The 27,232-nt window shown below is 41.4% G+C and overlaps 1 protein-coding gene across 1 annotated transcript in view; it reads left to right on the top strand.

Moving 5' to 3' along the window:
* Positions 1–3,694: 3,694 nt before the first annotated feature.
* The window catches only part of UBE4B (ubiquitination factor E4B), an 80,926-nt gene continuing 57,388 nt past the window's right edge, over positions 3,695–27,232 (top strand). Inside the window, exons 1-5 of the mRNA XM_065876495.1 lie at positions 3,695–3,875; positions 10,186–10,321; positions 16,829–16,916; positions 17,971–18,115; positions 19,849–20,077. Of these exons, the coding sequence (XP_065732567.1) occupies positions 3,842–3,875; positions 10,186–10,321; positions 16,829–16,916; positions 17,971–18,115; positions 19,849–20,077 (632 nt within the window). The 5' untranslated portion in view covers positions 3,695–3,841. The remainder of the gene's footprint in view (positions 3,876–10,185; positions 10,322–16,828; positions 16,917–17,970; positions 18,116–19,848; positions 20,078–27,232) is intronic.

Genomic DNA, 27,232 nt, shown 5'->3' on the forward strand with positions numbered 1-27,232 from the left:
TACTGAATCCCACGTGCCTAGAGCCCATGCTCCGCAAAAAGAGAAGTCACTGCAATGAGAAGCCCGCACACCTCAATGAAGAGTAGCCCCCGCTCACCGCAACTAGAGAAAGCCCAGCAACACACAGCAACGAAGACCCAATGCAGCTAAAAAATAAATAAATTAATTGATTAAAAAAAAAAAGAAACATCACATATGTAGTAGGTCAGTTAAGAGCCGTGAACATAAAATGAATTAGAGAACAGGGCAGAGTGGTAGTTTTCTCACAATTCTCTGAGGAAGGCACTGTTTATCCCCATTGTACAGATTCGGAACTGGAAGCCCAGAGAGGTCAGGTGACTTGTCTTGAGCCCACTTAGGTAGTGAGTTAGTAGTAAAGGTTGCATTTGAATTTCAAGTCAAGCACGGGCTCTTAAGTTTAGCTGCCTCTAAAGTAATGAAACTTAACTTCTAGCAAATCCCCCAATGCTGGTTTCCTTGAAAATTTAAAGTCTCTTCTGTTGTATTGGTGTGCATACACAAACACATTTTAAAATGAAAATACTGCCTTAATTTCAGTATCAGGTAGTAAGCACAGTGTTTGTGTAAGGTTTTTTAATTTACACTAAATTGAAAAAAATGGAGAATCCTCATAAAGACTGTAGCATTTCCAGTGGGCCTTGAGGGATAAGTAGGATTTATTTTTTAAAATTATATCCTATTTGAAACACGTAAAAGACTATATTTAACGTATAAGTTATGAAGAGTAATATGATGAACACCCGTGAACTCACTACCCACAGTTGTAAGTATACAACCCAGTGAATTGTCACAGGCGGACACACCTGTGAAACTAGCATCTCGTTAAAAAAGACAAAAGGCCATTACCAGCACCCGAGACACCTGCTCATGCCTCCCCCAGCCATCCTCCCTGTACCCCCGCACCCCCTGCCAAAGGTAACCACTATCCTGACTAATGTTACAGTTTAGTTTTTCTTGTTTTTGAAATTTATCAGAATGGAATCATGCAGTGTTTGCTTTCTCATGTCTGGCTTTTCTTTTTATTTATTTATTTATATATTTTTGGCTATGTTAGGTCTTTGTTGCTGTGCGCAGGCTCTCTCTAGTTGCGGCGAGCGGAGGCTACTCTTCCCTGCGGTGCACGGGCTTCTCATTGTGGTGGCTTCTCTTGTTGCGGAGCACAGGCTCTAGGTGCGCGGGCTTCAGTAGTTGTGGCACACAGGCTCAGTAGTTGTGGCGCACGGGCTTAGTTGCTCCACAGCACGTAGGATCTTCCCGGACCAGGGCTCGAACCCGTGTCCCCTGCATTGGCAGGCGGACTCGTCACCACTGCGCCACCAGGGAAGCCTCGTGATTTGTGTTTTTAAAGAATTACTGTGATTGCTGTGTGGGGAATGGGTTGCAGAGGAATCTAGGTGATACATGCTTTCTATGGATTTTATTCCATACTTAGATTAAAAAAAAAAATCTCCCTAGCTCTTGGCAACTACCATTCTACTTTCTGCCTCTATGAAATTTGACTAGTCTAGGTACCTCATGTAAGTGGAATCATACAGTATTTGTCTTTTTGTGACTGCCTTATTTCACTTAGCATAAAGTGCTTGGGGCTCATTGTGTTGCAGTCAGAATTTCCTTTTTAAGGTTGAATAATATTCCATTTATGTTTAGAGCACATTTTATTTATCTATTAATAGACATTTGGGTTGCTTCCACCTTTTGGCTTTTGGAAATAATTTTACTATGAACATGGGTAAACAAGTACATGTTTGAGTCCCTGCTTTCAGGTCTTTTGGGTATATACCTATGAATGGAATTACTGGATCATATGGTAATTCTGTGTTTAATTTCTTAAGGAACTGCCATACTGTTTTCCATAGCGGCTGCACCATTTTACATTCCCAATAACAGTGTACAGGGGTTCCAGTTTCTCTACACCCTTGCTAATAGTTGTTATTTTATGGGTTTTTGATTGTTTTTTTGATAGTAGCCATCCTAATGGGTGTGAGGTATTAGCTCCTTGTGGTTTTGATTTGCATTTCAGAAATCTAAAGCTTTGAAAGTGTTTAAAGAAAGGCGGATGGGGCCTCTGCCCTCACTAGGCCAGAGTGGACCCAGGCATATCCATTAGGAAGCTTTTGCAGAGGTCCTGGTGAGAGAGGGTGGTGGCAGAGGAGCTGAGCGGGGAGGGTGTACTCCAGCAGAAGGAACAGGACTTGGTGGTAAATTGTCTGTGTTTGAGGAGGTGAAGGGCAGCAGAGAAGCTGGGAACACAGACCCTGGGTCTCTGGCTTGATAATTGCGTTGGGAACAGGTTGGGGGTGGTGTTTCTGGTCCGTCCCCCTCCCACGCCCCCCCCCCCCCCAGTGAAGTATTCCTGAGAGAACGACTTGTTAGCTTCTTTCAGTGAGGTGTTTGTTTTTTTTTTAAGACACATATTCTTTTATTTCTGTTAAACTGAATATACAATTATTGTTCCCTAGGCAGCCAACTTTTACTTATAACTACAATTTAATTTCACGTTAACAAAACACAGACGGTGAAAAGACAACTTTGTGTAGATCTTATCACAATAGTAAATAATTTATACAAGTTTTTTTTTGTGACCAAACAACTTCAGGATTTTGTATAAATTCATCGATAGATGTATTTACAGCAGGGACACAGGGAGGGGCTTCTGAACTTTGGGGTCAAGAATCAGGATGTTCTTGTCTGAACAATAGAAGGAGCAGATTTCCAACAGTGTTAGAATATGGCAAATAGGTTCTTAGTTCAGATGAGGTCCGTCCCCGTTAGCACTTGTCGTAATTTAACTTTTTCATCTAACTTATTCGTAATGGAAAGAGTGTGAGCAGCCTAGTTGGTTTGCTTCTTTGATGCCTACTTAGAGCCAGAAGCCTTATCGTAGTTGTTGCGTATGCCCGCTGCCTGGGAGGGCAGGTGCTCAGTTTTTTGCCTGGTTATGAATTAGTGACTATGAAAATGTGGGGAGAACATTTCTGTGATCCACCGGGATTTTGTGGTACATATTTGTAATCACTTCATAACTCTGAGATGTCATTATAAGGAGGAGGTTGTTGATTATGTTTTTATTGAAATTAAGTAAGAAAAATCTAATCATTTTGTTCTTGAAAGTGAGAGTAAAATTTGTCCTAATATAACTTTTGTTAATTTCACTGTTTCAGTGACTTATATTTATTTCATATCCTACCTATTAATATGACCAAATTTATATAGTTTTATTACAATAACAACAAGCTTTAGTGTGTTTAAAAGTGTTGTATGCTTATTACAAATTCACAGTGTCACTCAAGAAGATTCAGTAAACAGAGGTGGTAAGGTGATTACGATGCAGGTTTTAGGGACTTCCCTGGTGGTCCAGTGGTTAGGACTCCGAGCTCTCACTGCCGAGGGCCTGGGTTCAGTCCCTGATCAGGGAACTAAGATCCCACAAGCTGTGTGGTGTGGCCAAAAAAAAGAAAAAAAGATTCAGTTTTTAAAATGTGAGGTGGTAGCTTATAAAAATACTGGTACACAGAGATATCACTTGTCTCGAATGAGTGCTTTTTTCTCAAGGCGTATTTAGTTGTCAAGTTCTAGTATGCTTATTGATAACATTAACGTTGTTGTTCTTTGGAAGAATTGTGTTTCTGCTGTTCAGTTATGAATTGCCCTTTCGCTCTCATTGTAGATCCGACGGAGGCGCCTGGCACGACTTGCTGGTGGACAGACCTCCCAGCCAAACACCCCGCTCACCTCTCCCCAGAGGGAGAGCCCTCCGGGGCCTCCTGTAGCAGCCTCAGCCCCAGGCCCGTCCCAGAGTCTTGGTCTCAATGTCCACAACATGACCCCAGCTACCTCCCCCATAGGTGCATCAGGTAAGCCTTGCCTTCACACCTGGGACACATTTATAGTTCCCACAACTGTAAGCTTGCTCTTAACGCTTACAGTTGTGGCGTTTCCACAGCAACATAAAATGAATTGAACAATTGCTGAATCGAACAGCAACTTTTTAAAATCCTGCAAGCGGTAGTTTAAAGATTAAGATCATCAGAGTGTGTTTTGTTAATGTCTCTTCATTTTGATAGTGATCTGTTGAAGCTACTTGTTTTCCTTTCTATAGCTTTCATCTTTTTTTTTTTTTTTTTTTGCGGTACGCGGGCCTCTCAATGTTATGGCCTCTCCCGTTGCAGAGCACAGGCTCCGGACGCACAGGCTCAGTGGCCACGGCTCACAGGCCCAGCCGCTCCGCGGCATGTGGGATCCTCCCGGACCGGGGCACGAACCCGTGTCCCCTGCATCGGCAGGCGGACTCTCAACCACTGCGCTTCCAGGAAGCCCAGCTTTCATCTTTTTTTTCAAACAGGGTCAGGTCTTTATCTCTGATGGCAAGGAGATTAAGACTAAATTTGGTTCTGTTGATTTCATGAGTTTGGTTGATACTTTTTTTTAAAGATAAAATAATCTGAAAATGCAAGATTAAACTAATGGTCAAAATGAAGGGAACTTACCTCCTTAAGCTTCGATCGTGCCTCCACCCACCTACTCGAATGTGTGGCCAGTTCCTGTTGGGCTTGAGCTGTCCCTGCCCTAACTGCAGGCTGCGCCGCGGATCCCATCTCCTCTCACCTACCCAGAGCCGTTGTTCCAGCAGTTCCTGTCTCTCTCCTGCTTCATCTGGTTTTCCGTCTCAAGTGGAAACCTTTTATTTTTTCTTTTGACAGCCATTGTGCATGCTGTTCCTTCTCCCCTCTTGGGAGTAAATAGAAAGGAACTCTCTTGATCTCGTATACCCTGCCGGCTTCCACCCCACGTCTCTGCACCCCTTCACAACAGAAATTCTGGAAAGAGTTGCCTGTCCTCAGTCTCTTCCTTCTGTCCTTGTACCTCTGCTGAGTCGAATCCCGTCAGGTGAGGCCTCCCGTGGTCTGCTCTGAGTCACTGTCTGATCTGACTTGTCAGCCCCATTCAGCGTGGATTTGGCCTCATTCTCCTTGCGGTGTCTCTTGGGCTCCGGAACGTCACACTCCTGGTGTTCGTCCCGTCTCCATCTGTTCCTTCTTAGCTCTTTGTATGAGTCTTTTTCATTTCCCTGCCTTCGAAGTGTCAGGGTTCCAGGACTCAGTTAACCTCTTCTCCTCTCCATCTATGCTTATTCTCTTACTGATTTTATCCAGCTTCCTGGGTTTAATTGGTATTTCTAATCTGATGATGCCTGAGTTTATATCTCCAGCTCAGACCTGTCGTTTGAACCTCAGACTCACACATCATCTACTACACATCTCACAGGTAACAGGTCCAAAATCGAGCTCCTGGTATTTCCTTACATCTTGTCTTTTCCTAGGACCCCTTCTCAATAAATGACAACTTTTTTTTTTCTAGTTACTTAAGCCTAAAACATTCTCTCTTCTTTTTACCTCATATTCTAGATCGGGGGTCAGCACACTCTTTCTCTAAAGGGCCAGATAGTAAATATTTTTGGCTCTGCAGGCTGTGCAGTCTCTGTCACAACTATTCTTCTCTGCCCTGTAGCACAAAAGCAGCCATAGGCGATATATAAACTAATGATCATTGCTGTGTTCCAATAAAACTCTATTTACAAAAATAGGTAAGAGTGGCCTGTGGACTGTAGCTTGCCGACCCCAGCTCTAGGTCTGTCAGCAAAATTTAGAACCAGACCCGATTCTCACCATCTCTTCTCATCTCACCACCTCTCCAGGTTCAAGGCACTAGCATATCTTGCCTGGATTACTGGAGTGGGCTCCAGACTGGTCTCTCCATGCCTACCCTTGCTTCACCTCAGTCTGTTCTCAGTGTAGAGCCATACTGGATCCCACTAAAGCATAACTACAGCGTTGTATGACAGCAACGTTATTTTTTACAGCAAGCAGGATAGTTACTATCACAAACCAACAGACTCGGGCGACTCTGAATGGTTAGTTCTTGCCAGTGCACCTCTCTGCTGTTAAGTCCCAATTATGTTTCTCATATAATCATCATTATTCATAATCATAAATAGGTAGATATTTTTAGCCATGCTCTTGGCAGGTTGGATAAACAGATTTTTAGGGATCTATTAAATAAACAAGTTTAAACAAAACAAAATAGAAAACGAACCCCTCGTAAGACAGGTCACATCATTTTCTGTTAGCTCCCGGCCTCACTCAGAATGAAAGTCAGAGTCCTCACCTCGACCCGGGGCCGCATGTGACCTGGCCCTGCCCCAGCCCTGCCCTCCTCTCTCACTGCCCTTCTTGCGCCCTCTGCTCCAGCCATACTGGCTTCCTCTCTGTTCCTGGAACATTCCAGGCATGGTACCTAGCGGGGGCCTTTGTATTTGCTATTTCTTCGCCTAGTATGCTCCTACCCTAAAGTCCACATGGCTTTTTTGTTCAGCTCTTCAGTTGTTTGACCAAGTGTCACTTTCTCAAAAAGGCCTTCTCTGGGGCTTCCCTGGTGGCGCAGTGGTTGGGAGTCTGCCTGCCAATGCGGGGGACACGGGTTCGAGCCCTGGGCTGGAAGGATTCCAAATGCCGCAGAGCAGCTGGGCCCCTGAGCCACAACTACTGAGCCTGTGCTCCGCAACAAGAGAGGCTGCAATAGTGAGAGGCCCACGCACCGCAACGAAGAGTAGCCCCTGCTCACTGCGACTAGAGATGAATAAATAAATTAATTTTTTAAAAAAAAGGCCTTCTCTGGCCACCTTGTATAAAAGTGCAACCTCTATCTGACATAGACACTTTTTCTTCGAGCTCCTGTCACCGGCTGACATAGCATGTATATTACTTGTATATCCTGTTTTCTCTGCTTCCTCTGCTAGAGTATAAGTTCTGCGGGACAGGGACTTGTGTCCATATTATTCACTGCTGTGTGCCCAGTGCCTTAACAGTGCATGCCACGTGGTAGGCACCGAATAAAGATCTGTTGATCAGTAAGTGGATTGCAAGAGCAAATGACCAAAACAACATAGGCCTGTGTAGTTCAAACAAAAGAAATCTCAGGCGGTTGTGATAGCTTTCCACGAAAACAGTGTGAAATGTCATGAGGAGGAGGCCGGCTTATGCTTGCCTCCTTTGGTCCTAGATGGTAAAAATAGGGCCAGTGGGTAGCTTCATTATCCACTGAGCATGAAGGGACGACTTCTGTTCCAGAATGATGTGCTTTCTAACAGAGACAAATACAGGGTGGGCTGCCACCCATGGGAAGGAGGTCCTTATCCGGGAGTGACTTGGCAGTCACCTGGCAGCCTTCTAAATTGAGATGCTTTCAGTTACAAGTAGGTTTCAGTTAAAGTAACTGAAGCTGCAGTGAGTCCTACAAGTTGTTTCTCCCATCTAGTCCCAGCTTCTTTTTTTTTTTTAATTTAATTTGTTTACTTATTGGCTGCGTTGGGTCTTCGTTGCTGTGTGTGGGCTTTCTCTAGTTGCGGCGAGCGGCTATGCTTCATTGTGGTGCGCGGGCTTCTCATTGCGGTGGCTTCTCTTGTTGCGGAGCACGGGCTCCAGGGGCGCGGGCTTCAGTAGTTGTGGCACACGGGCTCTAGAGCGCAGGCTCAGTAGTTGTGGCACATGGGCTTAGTTGCTCTGCAGCATGTGGGATCTTCCCGGACTAGGGCTCGAACCCGTGTCCTCTGCATTGGCAGGTGGATTCTTAACCACTTCGCCACCAGGGGAGTCCCCAAAGCGATATTTTGTTCTGTTGTTTTGATTTGATTTTAGTTACAATATTTAATTTATATCGATTCTAGATAAAGTCAAAGAGACCCTCCGTTTTTTTAAGTTTAAGAAAGAAGTGGAGGGCTTCCCTGGTGGCACAGTGGCTGGGAGTCTGCCTGCCAATGCAGGGTACATGGGTTTGAGCCCTGGTCCGGGAGATCCCACATGCCGTGGAGCAACTAAGCCCGTGCACTACAGCTGCTGAGCCTGCGTGCCACAACTGCTGAGGCCCACACGCCTAGAGCCCGTGCTGCGCAACAGGAGAAGCTGCTGCAATGAGAGGCCCGTGTACCGCAACGAAGGAGTAGCCCTGGCTCGCTGCAACTAGAGAAAGCCCGCATGCATCAACGAAGACCCAACACAGCCAAATAAACAAATAAAAAGAAAGAAGTGGGGTCCCTCCTAGATTCTAGATGGTGTGTAGAGATTGGGGAACACTGGTAGACATAATAAATTCTGGGGAGAATTGCCCCACTTGAGCCTTGTGAAGATCATATGGAGGGTTGAGGAAAAAAAGAATTCAGATGATATTCTTGTTGTCTTATAAAAATATTGCAAATACAGTATATTATACTATATGATATACTCTGGCACTCTATTACTATAGGGTTATTGTATACATAGTATAGCAGAGCACCCTGTGTTACAAGTATAGTTACTTAAACAACTTATTGTAATTATCAATTTAATTTTAGAACTGGTTTTTACAAGGTGGAGATTTAAAAGCTGCTAAATTGGTATCCCATAAAAATTGTTGAACTTTATTATTTTATTAAGAAGTTGTCAGTCCTTTCAGTGTGGTAGGTAAAATGATATTCTCTTCAGGACATTGTTGATGCTCTGTTATTTACTCCTTCAATAAATATTTATTGAGGACTTATTTTGGGTTACACTGGAATTGATGATTTAAAGTTTTACTGTCTTCTCTAAGCTTATTTCAAAATTCTCACTACATCAAATGCTTTTGGTATTTTACTTGAATCTACTTATGAATAGTAAAAATTTAGTTTCTCTTTCCCTCCTGAGTCCTGCAAAAGTTTTAATAAACAGGTCTGGGACTTCCCTGGTGGTGCAGTGGTTAAGAATCCACCTACCAATGCCAGGGTCACAGGTTCGATCCCTGGTCCGGGAAGATTCCCACATGCCGCGGAGCAGCTAAGCCTGTGTGCCACAACTACTGAGCCTGCTCTCTAGAGCCAGCGAGCCACAACTACGGATCCCGCGCCACAACTACTGAAGCCCGCGTGCCCTAGAACCCGCACACCGCAACTGCTGAGCCTGCGTGCTGCAGCTACTGAAGCCCACACACTCTAGAGCCCTTGCTCTGCAACCAGAGAAGCCACAGCAATGAAGAGCCCACGCACCGCAACAAAGAGTAGCCCCCGCTTGCCGCAACTAGAGAGGGCCCGCGCGCAGTGACAAAGACCCAACACAGCCAAAAAAAAATTAAAAATTAAAAAAAAAACCAAACAGGTCCATGTTAAAACGTGCTGTCGGGCATGGATAAAGTCTTCAACGAAGAGAGACTTGAAAGGGTGGCAAGTGGACTTTCTTGGGATGCTGGGAGGGTTAAAGTTTCCTCCACTTGATAGTTGTTTCAGCTGCAAGTGATAAATTGTTTTGTTTTGCTTTTTAAAATATATGAGCCATTTTCCTTTCAGCAACATAGGTATATATTTTTTAAGTACTTGAAAATGCCTGGGTAAACTTTTTTTTTTATATAGAAAGATATTCATAGAGTTAAAGTAATTTTTTAAATTCTATGAAAAAGATGGTTTTGAAGACATTACTAGAAACACTGTGTCCCTCTGTGCCTGGCGGTGGTTCACTACACTGTGGGCTCTGTGAGGGCAAGGATGATGTCAGGATTTTTGTTTTCCCCAAACTATCACAAGATAAGATCTTCAGTTAATAAATGGATTGATCTGTATTTAAGGGCATGGCTTAGATGGATCTATTCGACATCTTATTATGAAAATTCTAAGCATACAGAGAAGTAGAAAGAATTTTGCAATGAATGCTTACATACCCATCACCTAGATTCTACCATTAACATTTTACTGTATTTGTTTTATCATACATCTCTCCATCTGTCTGACTCTCTATCCATTCACTAAGGTATCTTATTTTTGGTACATTTCAAGGATATTTCTGGACTGTCTTGGAAGCTGATTTGTACTCGGGGCCCATAGTTTGAATTAGTGAAAGAGAAGGTGATGAGTTAGTTTTAGGTATCAGACGTAGCTCTGTAACTGACCTCATGTGATATCTGTTGATAAATTATGATTTCTTGCTAACATTCCTATGATTTTAATGTTCCTTCAACCTTCAGTGTAATATTCTGATAGAAAGTCCTCAGTTGCCAACTGTAATGATTGTGTGAATGCCGATTCTGTGTGTTTACGGTTGCCGTTACAAATAGCTTTGACGTTATCTCACGTGAGACTTCACCTTTCATGTCTCTTCTGGTTAGGAGTAGCCCATCGAAGCCAGAGCAGTGAAGGAGTCAGTTCTCTCAGCAGCTCGCCCTCCAATAGCCTTGAAACACAATCTCAGTCTCTCTCACGTTCCCAGAGCATGGATATCGATGGAGTCTCTTGTGAAAAAAGGTAAAGTAAGCCAGTTTTCCAGTAAGCTGCTTTGTTGTTGGAAAGGGAAAGATCCATTCACTTTAATCTCTAGTCCAGTGGTCTCAAATGCCAGCCCAGAGATCCATGCCAGTCCTTAGCAAGTCAGAGCTAAATATAATAAATTGAAAGGTCTTTGTTTTATTCTGAAATGTTCTGTATACCTTTTTTTGTTTTTGGTGTTGGAATGTCTTTTATGAAATAATGGTATAGGTGGTAAAAAAAATTTTTTTTAATGTCTTTATTTTGTAAATGCAAAGTTGGCAAGCATAGGTCAGCCCCTAAAAATTTCTGCAAAGATTTACTGCTTGGTGAAATTTTAAAAGTTTGGAAGGGTATAGGCAGGTAAGCCCCATATTCTAGGAGCTCCATGAGGATCAGGGTGTCTTGGAGCAGAGCCTTCCTGTGTTGCAGGTGTGCTGTGACAAGATAACAGAGTTGCTGAAGGGTTGAGTACTCCTTGGGCAGCCAGACCTCCAGGGCCTGGCTCCTTTGCCCTCAAGCAGCCCCCTCTGTTTATGTCAGTGGGCCAGACAGATACCATTTTCGGTGTGTGTTAGGATACTGGGGTGTCGTGCACTTGGTGGGTTGGGGTGAGGAGCCAGGTCAGGGGTTACCCCACATTAGGCAAGAATCAGAAAGGACTACACTCCCAGGAAGAAGATCAAGTAGAAAAAAATCAACCTCATAGAGTAAAAACAATTGTGTTCTTATTACCTTTGCTCTGAGTGGATGAATTTTTAAAAATCAAGTCAACTCTGCAATTTCTTGGCCAGTGGGTAACTTTCACATGGGTTTAGAACCTAAATTTACACTATCGTGGTAGTCTGAAAAATCTCAGGCTAAGAACTGTCATAGATAATGGACTCTTTAGTGTCTTCAGGCATCTAGCAGATATAAACATAAATCATCCAAGTCTTTAGAAAATGTCCTTAGAAAAATTTCCAAGAAATATGAACTCATGGTCAAAAATTAAAGCATGCTAGAAAAAGCCACCATGAGTAAGAAGAGTCTGTAGAATCAATAAAAACAGAATTATTCACCTAGATGTTTTTGGGGTTTGGAATTATCAAATACAGAATGTAAAATTTGTATGTTTAAATAAATTTAAAAGCGTATGGAAAACATGAATAAGGTATAAGCAACTATAAAAACAACCAAGCACATTTGAAAAAGAACCAAATAGAATTTCTAGAAATGAAAGTAATAAACAGTGGAAATGAAAACAATAAAATAATAAAATAATAAACAGATTAAAATAACTAAAGAGAAAAAAAAAATAACTAAAGAGAAATTAACAAATGGAATGATAGAGCTGAAGAACTTATCCAGAGTGTACCACAAAGAGAAAAAGAACTGAAAAATATGAAGGGTATTTAGAAATATAGAGGACACAGATCCAATATATATCTAATAGAAATGTCAAAAGGAGAGAATAGGCAGACTGGGAGATTCCCCACCCTTCTCCTTATTCCATGTTTTTTCCTCTGCTGGTTTGGAAGCCATTATCAAAAAGATAAATGGCTGAGGATTTTTCTGGAGTTGATAAATGTTATGAATCCTCAGATTCAGGAAGCCCAACAACTCACGAGCAGATTAAACAAAGAGAAATTCATATCTAGACATTTTATAGTAAAATTGCAGAACACCAAAGACAAAGACGTTTAAAGCAGCCAGAGAGAAATGAGAGATTATCTACAAAAGAACAATAGTTAGATAGATGTCTCAGTGATGGAGCCCAGAGGATGGTGGAAGTAGCATTAAGTGCTGAGAGAATGTAACTGTCAGCTGGGAATTATGTGCCCTTGTGGAACTATCTTTTAAGAGCAGGGGTGAAATAAAGACATTTATAGATTTAAAAAACAAACTAGAACAACCTGATAGTCTGCCACCAGAAGACCCGAACTTTTAACGGATGCAGAAGGAAAATGGTCTCAGGACTAATGTCTGAGATGCAAGAAGGAAAGATGAGTCAAGAAAATATTAAATATGTGGTAACCCTAAACACTGATGGTGTAAGACAGTAATAACAGTTTATGAAATAGTATAGGGGGAGAGAAGTAAATCATCAGGTAGATCTAACATACTGAACAGCAGTAGCAGGTAAGCCAGAAGGGGAGTGATTTGTATACTTGGGAGAGTGGTAAAGACAGTGGCCAACTTTTAGATTTTGAGTTAAGAATACTTGATAAAGTTTCAAGGGTAACCACTGAAAGAATAGAAAGAGTTTCTTTTCAAACCAGCAAAGGGAAAATATGGAATTGGGGTGGGTAGGGAGGGGATTTAAGTCAATTCAAAGAAAGGGAAGAAAGAAACAGATTTTAAAAAAGGCAAACAGCACAAAATAAGATGGTTAAAAGAAATGAAAATACGTCAGTAATCACAGTAAATCACAGTGAAACGTCAGGTTGGATTAAAAACAAAATAGAACACAGCTTTATTCTTGTTTACTGAAGGCATACCTGAAACATTAGGTTAGAGAAAGCTTGAAAATAAAAGGAAGGGAAAAATATATACCGGGCAAAAATACTAAACAAAAGAAAATTGGGGAAAGTATATTAGTAAAGTAGACTTTGTCACAAAGTATTACTAGAAATAAGCACTGTGCAGTGATAAGTGTTTAGTTTACCAGTAGGATATAACAGTTTCCAAAGTATATGCACTTAGTAATATAATAGCAACATGAAATAAGGCAAATCTTGATAGAACTAGAGGAAATTGACAGAGACATAATCATAATGGGAGGTTTTTAACATGTCTTCTTCAGTTATCAATAGAGCAAAGAGAATAAACATCAGTAAGCATATGGACAAATTAAACAACACAGCTAACAAGTGTGATCAAATTGAAAGATACAGAATTTGGCACTCTGCAGTTGGAGAATACACATTCTTTTCTGATAAGCTCCATTGACCCAGAGGTTTCAGGAGTCAGAATCGTACAGATCATGTTTTCTGACATTAGCTTAGATAATTATATAAGGTAAAAAAATCTTCTAAAAACCCATCATGAATTTGGAAATTTTAAAAACAGATCATGCTTCTAAATACAAGTCAAAGAAGAAATCATAATGGAAATTTGGAAGTATCTAGAACTGAACAATAACAAATATTACATATCATCATTTGTATGTTGCAGCTAATGTGCTTCTTAAAGAGAATATAAAGCTATATATAATACATGAAAAATGAAAAAGAATATAAATAAACATTGGGAATAAAACCCCTTTTCTTGGAATACTTTTCCTCTGGATATGTGCATGGCTAACCTCCTTCATAATTTTGCCCATTTAAAAGGGGGAAAGCCCTGCCCTCTCAATTGCCTTTTCCCTGCTCTGTTTTCTTTAATTTTTCCATAGCATTTATCATATACTATATGCTTTGTTTATTGTTTATTATCTTTCTCCCTTTAACTAGAATGGAAGCTCCATGATGCAGGGATTTTTTTGTCTGTTTGTTTGTTGACATCTCAGACACCTGGAACAATGCCTGCATAGAACGGGCACTCAGTAATACTTGTTACTGAAAAAGAATTCTGCGAAAAATGTAAATATGCAGGATGCACATAAATTTCAAAATTTGGATGAAAATCAAATTCCTAGAAAAACACATTCTCCCAAAATTGACTCAAGAAAAAAGAGAGAACCTGAATAATCAAAAAAACGTGAAATAAATTGAATCAGTATTTTAAAATTTTCCAAAGAAAGCACGTTTCTTATATGATTTTATAGGTAATTCCAGCATTCCAACTTTACACACATTTTTCAGGTAATTTTTAAACTTACCAAGTCAGTTTACGAGACTAATATGACCTTAATGTACAAAACCAGACAAGAATAATGTAAAAGGAGAAAATTAATTACATGGTAATCATGCTTATGAACACATTTGCAAAAGTCTGAAGATATTGGCAAATCAAATACTGCAGCACATAAAAAGAAGACAAAACACCTATGGGGCTAGATGCCAGGAGAGCAGTTACTGTGGGCTAGCGTAGTAGTGATTGAAAGGGTCATGAGGGGGGACTTTTGGGGTGCTGGTAATGTTCTGTTGCTTGATCTGGGTGTCGGTTACATTACTATGTTTCCTTTGTGAAACTATTCAGCCAAACACACCATGCATGCACATTTCTGTATATTTCAACTAAAAGATTAGTTTAAAAAAATAATATAACATGACCAACTTGGGTTTATCTTAAGAATGCAAAGGTGCTTTAACATTAGAAAATCTATAAATATTATTCATCACATTATATATTAAATAGAAAAGCCATATAATCTTGGAAGTTGCAAAGGTTTGATACAATTCAACATTGATTCATGGTAAAAATCTTAGCAAACAGGAAACAGAAAGTTGCATCCTTAAACTGTAGGGCAGAGACAGAGTTCTCCAAATACTCCACAGACTCCCCTGCATTTCCAGTCTCCTTTGCCATTAGATTGGGGCCAATTAACTAGTTCTGTCCAGTAGACTTGTGAATGGAAGTGACATGTGTCACTTTTAGGTGAAGGCAGTTGAGCCGATGATCCTCCTCCATCCCTCTCTTCTCTTGCTCTAGTGACCTTGGAGGCTGTGTATTGCAGACGGCATAGATTAAAGATGGCCTAAGGTTGCTTCACTCATCAAACTTTGCGGAAGCAAGAAACAAACCCTTATAGTGTGAAGCCTCTAAGATTGCAGAGTGTATGTGTTACCACAACATAGCCTCTTATTCTCACTAATATAAAGGACATCTACCAAAAAACCACAGCAGCTCTCATACTCAGTGGTAAGAAATTAGAAGCATTCTCTTTAAAATCAGGAATAAAAAAAGGATGAGTGCTGTTTCTGCTTCTATTCAACATGGGATCCTACCCACTGCAGTAAAGCAAGTTAGGATTGGAGTGAAAGAAACAAAACAGTTATTATTTGGAGATAAAATGTTTGCCTTATAAGCCCAGTGTATAAGTAAACAAGTAGCTTATAAGAGGTCTGTGTCTAAAGTCAGTTACATTACTATGTACTCGCAACAAATTAGAAAACTTAACTTCTAAAAAGGCCCATTCACAATTTTATTTAAAAATATTTGGTGCTGGGCTTCCCTGGTGGCGCAGTGGCTAAGAATCCGCCTCCCAATGCAAGGGACACGGGTTCGAGTCCTGGTCTGGGAAGATCCCACATGCTGTGGAACAACTACGCCTGTGCGCCACAACTACTGAGCGTGGGCTCTAGAGCCCGTGAGCCACAACTACTGAAGCAAGCCCGCACGCCTAGAGTCCGTGCTCCGCAACAAGAGAAGCCACCGCAATGAGAAGGCCGCGCACCACAACAAAGAGTAGCCCCCCCTTGTCACAACTAGAGAAAGCCCGCACGCAGCAGCAAAGACCCAACACAGCCCAAAAAAAAAAAAAAAAAAAAATATATATATATATATATATATATATATGGTGCCTGAGGATAAATTCAGCAAAAGAAGTGAAAGACTTAGGGAGAAAATTATCAAAGTTTATTGAAAGAAGACCTTAAATACTTGGAGAGAGGTACCTTGTCCATGGATAGATCAGTAACATAATGAGGTCTTTTCTTCCCAATTTGATCTATAGAGTCAGTGAAATTCTAGTCAGAATCCCAACAGGAGTTTTAAGGAACCTGTCAAGCTGATTCTTAAGTACGTGTGGAAGAGCAAAGGGCCAAGAATGGCCAAGACTCTCCTGAGGTAGAAGAACAAGGTAGAGGCGTTGACCTAGCATATAGCAAGGTTTATTGTGAAGTCGTAGTAAGTACAACACAGTGGTATTGGCTCAGGGACAGACAGATTGTCTAATGGAACAGCAATGAGTATCCAGAAGGAGACCTGCACACGTATGACAGTTGGACATATGACGTAGGTGATTTCATATTGGTGTTGAAAAGGATGGTCTTTTCAATAAATGGTGCTGGGACAGTTATTTAATGTGGGGGAAATAATATATGTACTTCACCAGATTTTGTAATCAGGCTCTGATTGATTGTATATCATTTAGAAATAGTATGTATAGAAAACCTGCTGTTAATTTTTGTTTTTGAAAGTGAGCCTGAGAAAATAACAACTTGAGGAAAATATTTCCAACAATATTATTATTATTTTTGAAAGTGAGCCTAAGGAAATGACAACTTGGGAAAAATATTTTCAACAAGAATGATAGAATGTTTATATCCTAATATATGAAGAGCTCTTAAAAATTAATGAGAAAAAAGATGAACCTTTATTATTTTGCTTTCCTGACTGACTTTGATTGATATTTTAAAACTTTTCCCCAGGGAATTCCCTGGCGGTCCCATGGTTAGGACTTGGTGCTTTCAGTGCTGAGGGCACAGGTTCAATCCCTGGTCGGGGAACTAAGGTCCTTTAAGCCATGTGGCACAGCCAAAAAAGACCCCCACAAAAACCAAAAACTTTTCCTCAACCAGTAGCTGTGACATTGGGTGGATTTATCAAAGGTGAAAGACTGATTGTCTTTTATACTTAAAGCATGTCCCAGGTGGATGTGGATTCAGGAATTGAAAATATGGAAGTTGATGAAAATGACCGAAGAGAAAAAAGGAGCCTCAGCGATAAGGTTGGTAAGAGATGAAGCCCTTGCTTCTGTTTTTAGTTACAGGTAATATAAATAAACACTGCTTCATGTCTTGTATCTGTAAAGTCCATGAGAGAATGCCACCCCAAACCAGCAGATCCTATTTAGTTGACTGGGTTTTTTCTTTTACTTTTTTCAGGAAAAGTGGGTAGCCTTGATCACCCTTATTAATGGAAGTATAACTCAGTCCTTTAACCTGATAAAAATCCTTCAGTTATCTTTGTTTCAGGTCCATGTTTTTTTCAGTAAATGTTAGCAAATAATTTAGAGCTAATTTGAATTTTTTTCTGTCTGTCTTTAATTGCTTAAGCAAGTAGGTCATCCCATCTTTGGTTGTATTCTGAGGGAAATGACTGGGAATTGAAGCAAGAATGTGAGGAAACAGGAGGCTTTTATATTTTGTTATCATCTGAGCCTTGTTTCCTATATTTAGAAAAAGGATTTTTTGGGTTTTTGGTGTGTGTCATGGTGTAGAACTGGTAGAGATAATTGCCTCACTTTCTGTTCAGTAAATTATTGGGGTTCAGCAACATTATTAGAAGCTGGACTGTAGCCTCCTGGTGGTGCAGTGCTTTATTTTGTATAGGTTTTGAGTGTTTACAAAGTCCTTTCATATATGATACTTTCTGTGATGGAAAGTAGTGAAAAACATTGAATTCTGGAAAAATTTCTAGAGAAAAATTGGTTGTGTACTTAGAATGTCAACCTGGTCTTTTAGCATTCAGAAAAGTAAATAAATGGGATATATGTACATCCTTTATCACTGTCTTCCTTGGCAATTCCTGATAACAATCCTGCTGTTTTGTACTCCCCCCACCCCATAGACTTGTGTTGTAAGCTCGTAAGACCTACATGTTGTAACCTTGAAGTCATAGTAGCAAGCTTATTTTTCCCTAAATCAGTAGGTGAATAGTTTTATGCATTTCTAAAATATCCTCATTTGTAAAAAATTAAATCAGAATTAGGTATTTCTATTAAAGTCTAACTCACACCTCCTACTACTTGAAATTAACCCTCAAATCTTCTTCCTCACAAGGAGCCTTCATCAGGTTCTGAAGTGTCTGAAGAACAGGCCTTACAGCTGGTCTGTAAGATCTTCCGTGTCTCCTGGAAGGACCGGGACAGAGATGTCATCTTTCTTTCTTCTCTTTCTGCACAATTTAAGCAGAACCCAAAAGAAGGTAGGAATCGAGCTCAGCTGTCTTATTTCAGAGCCCTTAATAGAAAACCAGGATGAAAAATCTTTTGTCTTTCCCTCCTATCCACATTCATTGTCTTGCTTTGCAGTTGTATTTTTGATTACAGGGATACTTCTTGATGAGGACTCTGCTGTTTGGCTACTTTCCACCTATCTTATTGATAAATGATTTTTTTACTTTTATGATTTCTCTAAAAGAAAACCGTATAAATAAGTTAATGGTCTCTCCTGTCTCAAGGTTGAAGTTTTTTCCTTTGCAATAAGAAGGTGCTTAGAGAGAGCATTAGCGCCTCTTATACTCTGGGCAGGAGTATACTGGGTCGTCGCCGGGGATCCTGAGAGAGGCACTCTGGGTGACTGTGCCTGCTGTAAGTGCCTCCCGGGTCATATGGAGACAGTGGCGTAAATCGGCTTGATTAAACTGCGTAGCAAGATAGCACATGTTGGTACTTTGCAGTGTTTACAGGATTCTATTTTAAGAGGCTGCACCAAACCACACTTAGAGCAAAGTAATAAAACTCTTAGCAAGATACCAGCATTACAGGGCACACGCACTTTTCTCTGCAGCAGTCATTTCGAGAACAGAAGAGGGAGGGGAAGTGCGCCGGAGTGTCCTTCTACGTATCACTAGTATATAACCTCCCTGATGGCAGGAATTTTTGTCTGTTTTGCTCACTGATGTATTCCCAGTGCCTGCACTTAATAATCCCTCAGTAGATATATTTTAAATGAGTGAATGAACATCAAGGAGATTGCATTCCCTTTTCTCTGCTGCTTGTCTTCCATGGCAGACACGTGCACGCACACACACGCACACACGTGCGCACACACACACACACACACGCACACGAGTCCTCTGTGTTCCTGGTGGATAGATAGTTTACTTCTGACTTCACTGAGATCTTCTTAACTCTGGTTATAGAGATGAGCTTAGCAACCATGAGTTTCAAAACCCTGCCACTTGTAATTATTGTAAATGTTAAGATTCTTAAATCTGTCCAGTACATAAATAAGTGGTAATTTTTAATAACAAATCAGATAAGATTTACATGGGTTAGACATTTTATTTATTTAGTAATATTTAAAATATATCTAAAGACCTACAATAAAGCAGTTGGGAGCTGCAAAGAATAAGAAGGAAGCTAGAAGACAGAGTCTGCTCCAGAAAGGCAGGTGGTGACTAAATATTAGACCCTTCATAAAATACTTTGAACTTTGTACTTAATAGTTTAACTATATAAACATATAGAGGTGAAGAAATATTAACCCAGATTGCATTTCTAGTGTGATAAACTAACCTCTGTAGTTGGGAGTAGCTTCTTTTTATAGTTAATATATATCAGCAGTGACTCTCATCAACTGGGCTCCAGTTCTTTTTTGTTTTTTTTCTAATAAGCTTTCTGTTTTGGAATAATTTTAGATTTACAGAAAGTTCTAGAGATAGTGCAGGGAGTTCCTATATACACTTCACGCAGTTTTCCCTAATGTTAACATCTTACATAACCATAGTATATTTGTCAGAACTAAGATCTTAACTGTTCACTAAACTCCAGACCTTATTTGGATTTCACCAGGTTTTCTACTGACGTCCTTCTACTGTTCCCGAATCCAACCCAAGATACCACATCGAACTTCTCTGGTTCACTTTGGCTTATTCAAGGACCGTGTGTATGAAGAACCATGTGTAACCTCTTCTTTATTCTGCCTTTCCAACAGTGTTCTCTGATTTTAAGGACTTGATTGGCCAGATTTTAATGGAAGTGCTAATGATGTCCACTCAGACTAGAGATGAAAACCCATTTGCCAGTCTGACAGCCACATCCCAGCCAATTGCAGCGGCAGCTCGGTCACCAGACAGAAATCTCATGCTAAATACCGGCTCCAATCCAGGAACAAGCCCCATGTTCTGCAGCGTGGGTTCCTTCGGTGCCAGCTCTTTATCTAGGTCGGTGTGGTTCTTTTTGTACATCTCATTGGTGGTAAAATAGCCAGGAAGTATGTAAGAGAAGAGAATGTTCATCTGTGGGCCTGTCATGCAGATTATGACATGTATTGTGTTTGGGGGATGGATTGACTCATTGAGGAGATATTGTCTCTTCCACTTGGGTCTCTTTGGCTTTCCATGGTTAGGCTACTGGTAAGTTAAGTTTTAGGAACAAATGATTGTGTATAGTATATTATTCTTTGGAAAGAAGGCTTTCTCATATTATAAGTATAACCTCTAAATCAGTACGGCAGTCTAATTACAGTTATTTAGATGAGTCTCTAAAAGATCTGTATACTTGAACGCTTAGAGATATGAAGTGAAATTATACTATTCTTTAAAAACATGATATTTTCCTTTTTAGTTATTTATCTCAAGCTTTTCTTCAATTTTCTCTCCTTTCCTCCCTTTCTCAACTCGTTTAGCCTCTATGAGACTAGCCCAGCTCCCAGCATGAGTGTCTGGAGCTCTGTGCCAATGATGAGTCTGCCTCTGGCCCCCTCGTCCCGGGCAGCCAGCCAGGCGTCCACTCCTCCCGCTTCCCTCAGTCCTCACGGTGCAGCTGCGGGGACACCTGCAGGAAGCCAGCCCTCGTCTCCGCGGTACCGGCCCTACACTGTCACCCACCCCTGGGGGTCGTCATCTTCTCCTGCCCCGCGGTCCTCGGGCAGCTCCATCCTGTCGAGCTCCCCAGGCCTGCCCACCCCAGCTAGTAGCCCTCAAGCCGTGCCCGCCAGCTCCTCCCGACAGAGACCCACCGGCGCGGGGCCACCTTTACTGTCCGCCTCACCCGGTGCGGGTGCCATGAGCAGACGGCCCTCCTCCCTAAGGAGCTCTCCTAGGTATCTATGCAGCAGGAGAGTCGGGTGCGTGTTTGCAGTGCAGGGAGAGGAGATTAACACGGTTTGGAAGAACTGTCGTGTGGCACTGACCTCAGTTACCTGTGTTTCTTTGTTTGGGGTCATTAACCCGCGTGTCTAACTGGTTCGGTAGGCTCGTGCCCCGAGTCCACGCCCAGCCAGGCTTCAGTCACATCAGAAAGTATGGGTTGCTTGATGGTGAGACCCTTTCTTCCCTTCTTCCCCCTTACTCTTCCTCCTTCCTGTGCAAAATAAAAAGAAGTCACTTGGTGTTTGAAATCGAGTGCACATGTCATGCCTCATGACAAATGAATTTCAGAGACCGGGCAGCTTGTATTTGAGAGTTGGGGCTCACAGGACCACTTTTCCACGTTTCGTACTGTTGCTAATCATAGTTGAAATACAGTCAGACCAAGGGGTTGAGGGAGCAGATCCCTTACCTCTGGCAAGTGCTTATGCCTTGACACTTTGTTTTCAGCCCCTTAGAAAGAAGCAGTATCGTGACTCCATTAATCCGCGCCCTCCACCCAAGTGTTCCTATGCCTTTATATAATTTAGGTGAATTATTTTTCTGCATGTCAGTAGACAAAACTTGTAGCGTAAGATTTCATTAAAAGGCCAGCAATTGTAAAAGCTTTCCTCCTCTCTGTTTTCCTTTGTTCCCTGATGACTTTTTTTGCTTTTGTTACGGTAGTATGTACGACAGTCCTTTCTCCTTCCTCTTCCTCGCACTTTCTGGGGACAGTAGTGATGAAGATGGAGAAGAAGATGATGATGATGGTGATGATGAAGGTGGTGGTGGTGGTGATGAGTTTTCTTGTGTCCAGTTTGGGTCCAGGTATCAGAGGAATGGAGTCTTACCCCTGCATGTGCCTAGGTGCTTAGGAACTAACTTTTATAAGTCTTAATTAGAGGTGTGCTTTGAATCCAAACAGGATAGGATCAAATGACTCCAGGTGGCCTGGAGAGTCAAGATGTGAGAAACTTTGCATGTACTAAAGCATTAGGACCTCCTCATGGGGTAAAGTGGTACACAGAAAAAATTTCATAGTTGTTGCCTGACAAGTTTGGAGAAAAACTTACATGTAATCATTTGTCAAGAACATGAACAGGATCCGTCATCGTTAAGATCAAAGATTAAAGATCAGTCATCATTAAGTTCACCCACCCTAAGATCTAAAACGAGAGGCCCTCCATTTATCTGTTGGAAGAGTATTCTTATGAGCTGCCAGGTGTGAGCAAAATCTACTCTGGGAGGCATGTTCTCTTATGTACAGTTGCATGGATTGCTGCTATTTAGGAATGGCAGAGGAGCTGGAACTTATGTCTGTGTGTGTGTGTGTGTGTGTGTGTGTGTGTGTGTCCCTCTCCAGCTCACTCTGGGCAATCCATTGAAGAGCCTATGGGGTCATACTGTCTGGTATAACTGTGATGCTGCTTTCACTTCTTTTTTTTTTTTCTTTCAATAAATGTTTTAAATTTTATTTATTTATTGTTGGCTGTGTTGGGTCTTCATTGCTGCATTCTGGCTTTCTCTAGTTGCAGCAAGCGGGGGCTACTCTTCATTGCCGCTTGCGGACTTCTCATTGTGGTGGCTTCTCTTGTTGAGGAGCATGGGCTCTAGGCTTGCAGGCTTCAGTAGTTGTGGCACGCAGGCTCAGTAGTTGTGGCTCACGGGCTCTAGAGCGTAGGCTCAGTAGTTGTGGCACACGGGCTTAGTTGCTCTGCGGCATGTGGGATCTTCCTGGACCAGGGCTCGAACCCGTGTACCCTGCATTGGCAGGCGGATTCTTAACCACTGCGCCACCAGGGAGGTCCCGCTGCTTTCACTTCTAATCTTAAATTTTGCTAATCATTCACCTCCTTGGCCTTGGTAAAGCCAGACCGTATTTGTTTAGACGGCCTGTGGAATGGCAGCAGAGGCTAAAGCATAGCTCATGATGTTGCTGAATGTTCACCCCTGAAAACCGAGTGAAAGAGATCGCTTGGGTCTTCGAGGTGACTTTGAGCAAGAAAATATAATAGCCCCGTCTTTCTAACCCTCCCACTCATTGTCTTACAATTTTGCTCTTAAATTGAAGTTTCCTCTGTACCAAGTTGATATTTGTGCCCAGCAGTGTTCAAAAATAGCTCCAGGCTATAAATAGAGACAACCGTAGGAGCGAGGTACACTGCATTCAATTCGTCGGTGTTCAGAAGAATCATTAGAGGGTATATAAAGAGAGAGGGGTGTTGGTGCAATGTCGAATATTGATTCAGGAAGGTCAATATTTGTTTTAGGTTGAACGTTGTATCACTGTTTCTCAAGTAAATTTCCCAAAGATAGAAGTGTCTTTTTCATGTAGATAAAGTCCTAATCCATGACTATAGTAATGCAGCAGGCATCCTTGTCAGGAATCAATTTCTGTACCTGATAAAAGTGCTTTATTAATCTGTTTTACTGTAAGCTATCTGTGGGAGAGACGCTGTCTCTCCCGGGCCTGTTGAATTCCAGCTTCCTCTAACAAAGATACCAGAATTGTATGCTGCTTTCACTGACTCCGCTCTAGACTTCTAACATCCCAGCCTTGTGTCAGATCTAGACTTGATAAGGAGAAATAAATCTTACCGATTATGTACTCATAGCTGCGAATAGTTACGGGCATCACCTGCCGGGTACTGTGTCAGCTCTCAGCCTACGGTATCACTCTAATCCTCACAGCACCACCCCTACTTACTGCCAGGAAACGTGGGTACAGGGAGGTTAGTCACACAACTAGTACGAGGTAAATCCTGAGTCCAGAACTCACATGCCTCCCACCATACCCAGGTGCCTCTGCCTTCTCCATCTTTGCCCAGTGGGACTTGTGTTGTTCTCATTCCTTACTAGTTATTTCGCTGCCCAGAGTTTACACATCTACTCAGTTCCTTGGCAAGAAAGTGCCAACATTTTACTCCTTAATTACAAAATTCCACTCCAGTCGGTTGGCAGGTCCTTTGCTGGCTGTTAAAATGAAATCTGATCTGTCCAGGTTTTAGAAATTATAGATTCTGAATCTATATCAGAATCTATTTCAAAAAGAATGTAGAAGGACAGGGCGTATTCATATATAACTGATTAAACAAATAGAGAAGAACTTGAGAATGCACGTAGTGTCAGACCAAGAAGTAGCAGAAAAATCTGATTAATTTGGGCAGTCGGTAAAGAGTTTTTTTCTTTCCCCTTTTCTAATTGATCTTAGAATTTTATTTACTTGGAAGTAAGCACTTTTAACACCCACTTCTCGCCTGGTAAGATCAATGTCATAGAAGCAGCAGTCAAAGGGGCTTGTTTCTGTCTCCCTTTGTGCTTGCCCAGTGGAATCGATGGGTTGTACATCTTTTGTGACGTAGTTAGGACATACATTCCTATGTTAGTTATTTATAGTGGTGATAATAAGGGTTAATTTAAGAAAGGCAAAAACATTCCTTCTAGAATGTTTCGTGTGCTCTGTGAAAAAAGCTATAAGAATTATGAGGAACTACTTCCGTATAGGAAGTATGGAAGGGATGGAGGGGAATGGAAGGGATGGAGCAGGAATGGAAATGAGTGAAGTGAGAGTTATCTTTGTAATAAAGATAACAAAGGAATTATTCTGAGGAAAGGTTTTCTGATTGTTTCCTAGGAAGTTGAGGACTAGAAAGAAGTTTTTCTTTCGTTTATTGGGTTCTTCTTTTTACTGCTTAGATATTTCAGTGAAGGAGATCAAATCTTGAAAGTTCTGAGCCTATGTGAATAGAGAAAGAGAAAACTAACAAATAGTGGAAAACATTGACCTTTCCCCTCTTACTTCTGCTGACCATCACTATTTGGAGATGAAGCAACAGAGATGGTCGAAAGGAAATCTTTCTACCATGTCTGTCCCCCAAACCCTCCAGTGATTTCCCTTCTCCCACAGAGTAAGACCCAAAGCCTCTCACCCTGGCCTGCAAGACCGTGCATCCCACGTGTACACACACACACACACACACACACACACACACACACACTCACATTCACACTCACACACTCTTCCTGCCCCTTTCTGTCACCCATACTCTGCCTTTCTTTTCCTTCATAGCACTTAAAGCACTTCTGTACTATTTTTGTTTTTAATTGTCTCCTCTCTGTAATGTAGTTGGCATATAGCAAGGTCTTTATCTGTTTGATTCAGTGTACTGCCCCCAGGACCTTCGACACTGCAGACATTTGTTCAGGGAATTTACATGGCTTGACTCTGCCCAGCTCTGCCTTTGCCTTGCATCTAGAGAATATACCATTCCAAAGTCTGCATCTAAAAAAGTAATAAAATAGGGTGATTATTCCCACAATAGAAGAATGGAAACTGCGATGGAATCCTTTTAAGAAACAAGTTTTCTTGGTACATTTAAAATGGGACTCAATTTGCACAGATCTGATGCTTGTATAAATCCCCAGAAATATTTTCATTGTGTTTTCAGAAGGATTCAGCTGTATTTCCAATATGTGAAGTAATTACATTATTCAGTTGGATTGTTGATGTCATTATCAGAAAATGGTTCACATATTCTCCCAAGGGAGGTATAATTTTATAGATACTCTTAGGACTTAAACATGACATGTTTCCAGTGTCATATTCCATGTTACGGTTGTAAAAGCATCATGAATTTCATAACAACTTCTTTAGGAAAAAAATGAAATACTATTTTAAAACATTTAAAAATGTCCATTGATAGCATAAATTTAATGCATGTAAACTGTACACCCCTTGCTCCTTTAGTATCACATTCAAAATTTGAGTTCAGCTCTTTGAGTTCAAACCTAGAGATCCTTATAAACCGGTTTTGACCGCTGACAATCATGCACATCCCTGGTGACACTGGCCGCTTTGCATAGCTGTGCTCATGATCTACTTCGGCACCCTTAGGACTGATCTTATAATTTGGAAGCATGTTGACAAACACTAGGGTTTATTCTATGTTTTCTGTTTAGTTAAACAGAAACATAGTTTCTGTTCTTTCTTTTGTTCTTTTCTTTTGTTCTGTTCTTTTCTTTCTGTTTAGTTTCTTTTCTTTCTTTCTTTCTCTCTCTCCTCTTGAAAGTCACTTGGAAGTGTTGTTTGGTGCCTGACAGATGATCACAGCATACATCAATGTCTTTTATCTTTGAAACTTCTCTTATACATTCTGAGTGTCTCTCATTGCCTTGCCTGACGGTCTCGTACACACTCTGTCATTTTTCATGCCTTTGCGACATGTTCGTGAAGGCATTTCGGTTGACTTTGAGGTGTTCAGATCTAAGTTAAAATGAAAGGGGACGTTTTGGCTGAGAATGGAACCCAGCGTCAGTGCATCAGCAGCCACCAGCTAAGCGCGTTGACTTCCCACAGTCGTTCACGGGCACAGCATCAGACTGACTCCTTGCAACTGGCAAGGACCTATTGGCATCAAATATCAGATGCTTTCCATTTCAGAGGTGTAAAAATGTGAGAAAGATGGGGCTTATTATCAAGGAAATGTATAGTTTAAATACTTCATTTTAAACACGAGGAAGATCTATTTTCATTGTCATCTGTGAGAGCTTTTCAAAGGGAATTTAACCTTAACTGTGTATAGTTATAAGCCTGTGTTAGCAAATTTCATCTTTGGGAAGTGCAGTGAATATAGTCCCTGAGTCACTAACCTCAGATGGAAGAGGGAGGGTTAGCAGATAGCTTGAGAGCGGGATCGTGGCAGGTAAAGCCAAATATCTTTCTCCCCTGTCTCCTTCTGGGGATTCACCACACTACTTATATTTATGGGTAGGTTTTTCTGTTTTGTTCTTTTGTTTTGTTTTTTTCCTTTGCTTCATTACAGTCCTCATCTTTCTGTTGTCAGGCCAATTAACAGATAACAGATCTTACCATACCATGAACTGTAGCCCAAATTTAAGTGGTGTGAAGACACAAGAATTGTTTTTGGTTTTTTGAGGTTTCCCACCCTGGGCTGCCCATCTTTGTCTCTGGTGAGGCACTTTGTGGGTGGCTCCATTACCTGCCCAGTCAGGAGGGCGTTGACTGCTTTGTGCTTTTTTTTTTTTTTTTTAATTTATTTATTTTGGGCTGTGTTGGGTCTTCGTTTCTGTGCGAGGGCTTTCTCTAGTTGTGGCGGGGGGGGTGGGCACTCTTCATTGTGGTGCGCGGGCCTCTCACTGTCGTGGCCTCTCGTTGCGGAGCACAGGCTCCAGACGCGCAGGCTCAGTAGTTGTGGCCCACGGGCCTAGTTGCTGCGCGGCATGTGG

Source organism: Phocoena phocoena, chromosome 1, assembly GCF_963924675.1.
Source record: "Phocoena phocoena chromosome 1, mPhoPho1.1, whole genome shotgun sequence".
Lineage (NCBI taxonomy): Eukaryota > Metazoa > Chordata > Mammalia > Artiodactyla > Phocoenidae > Phocoena > Phocoena phocoena.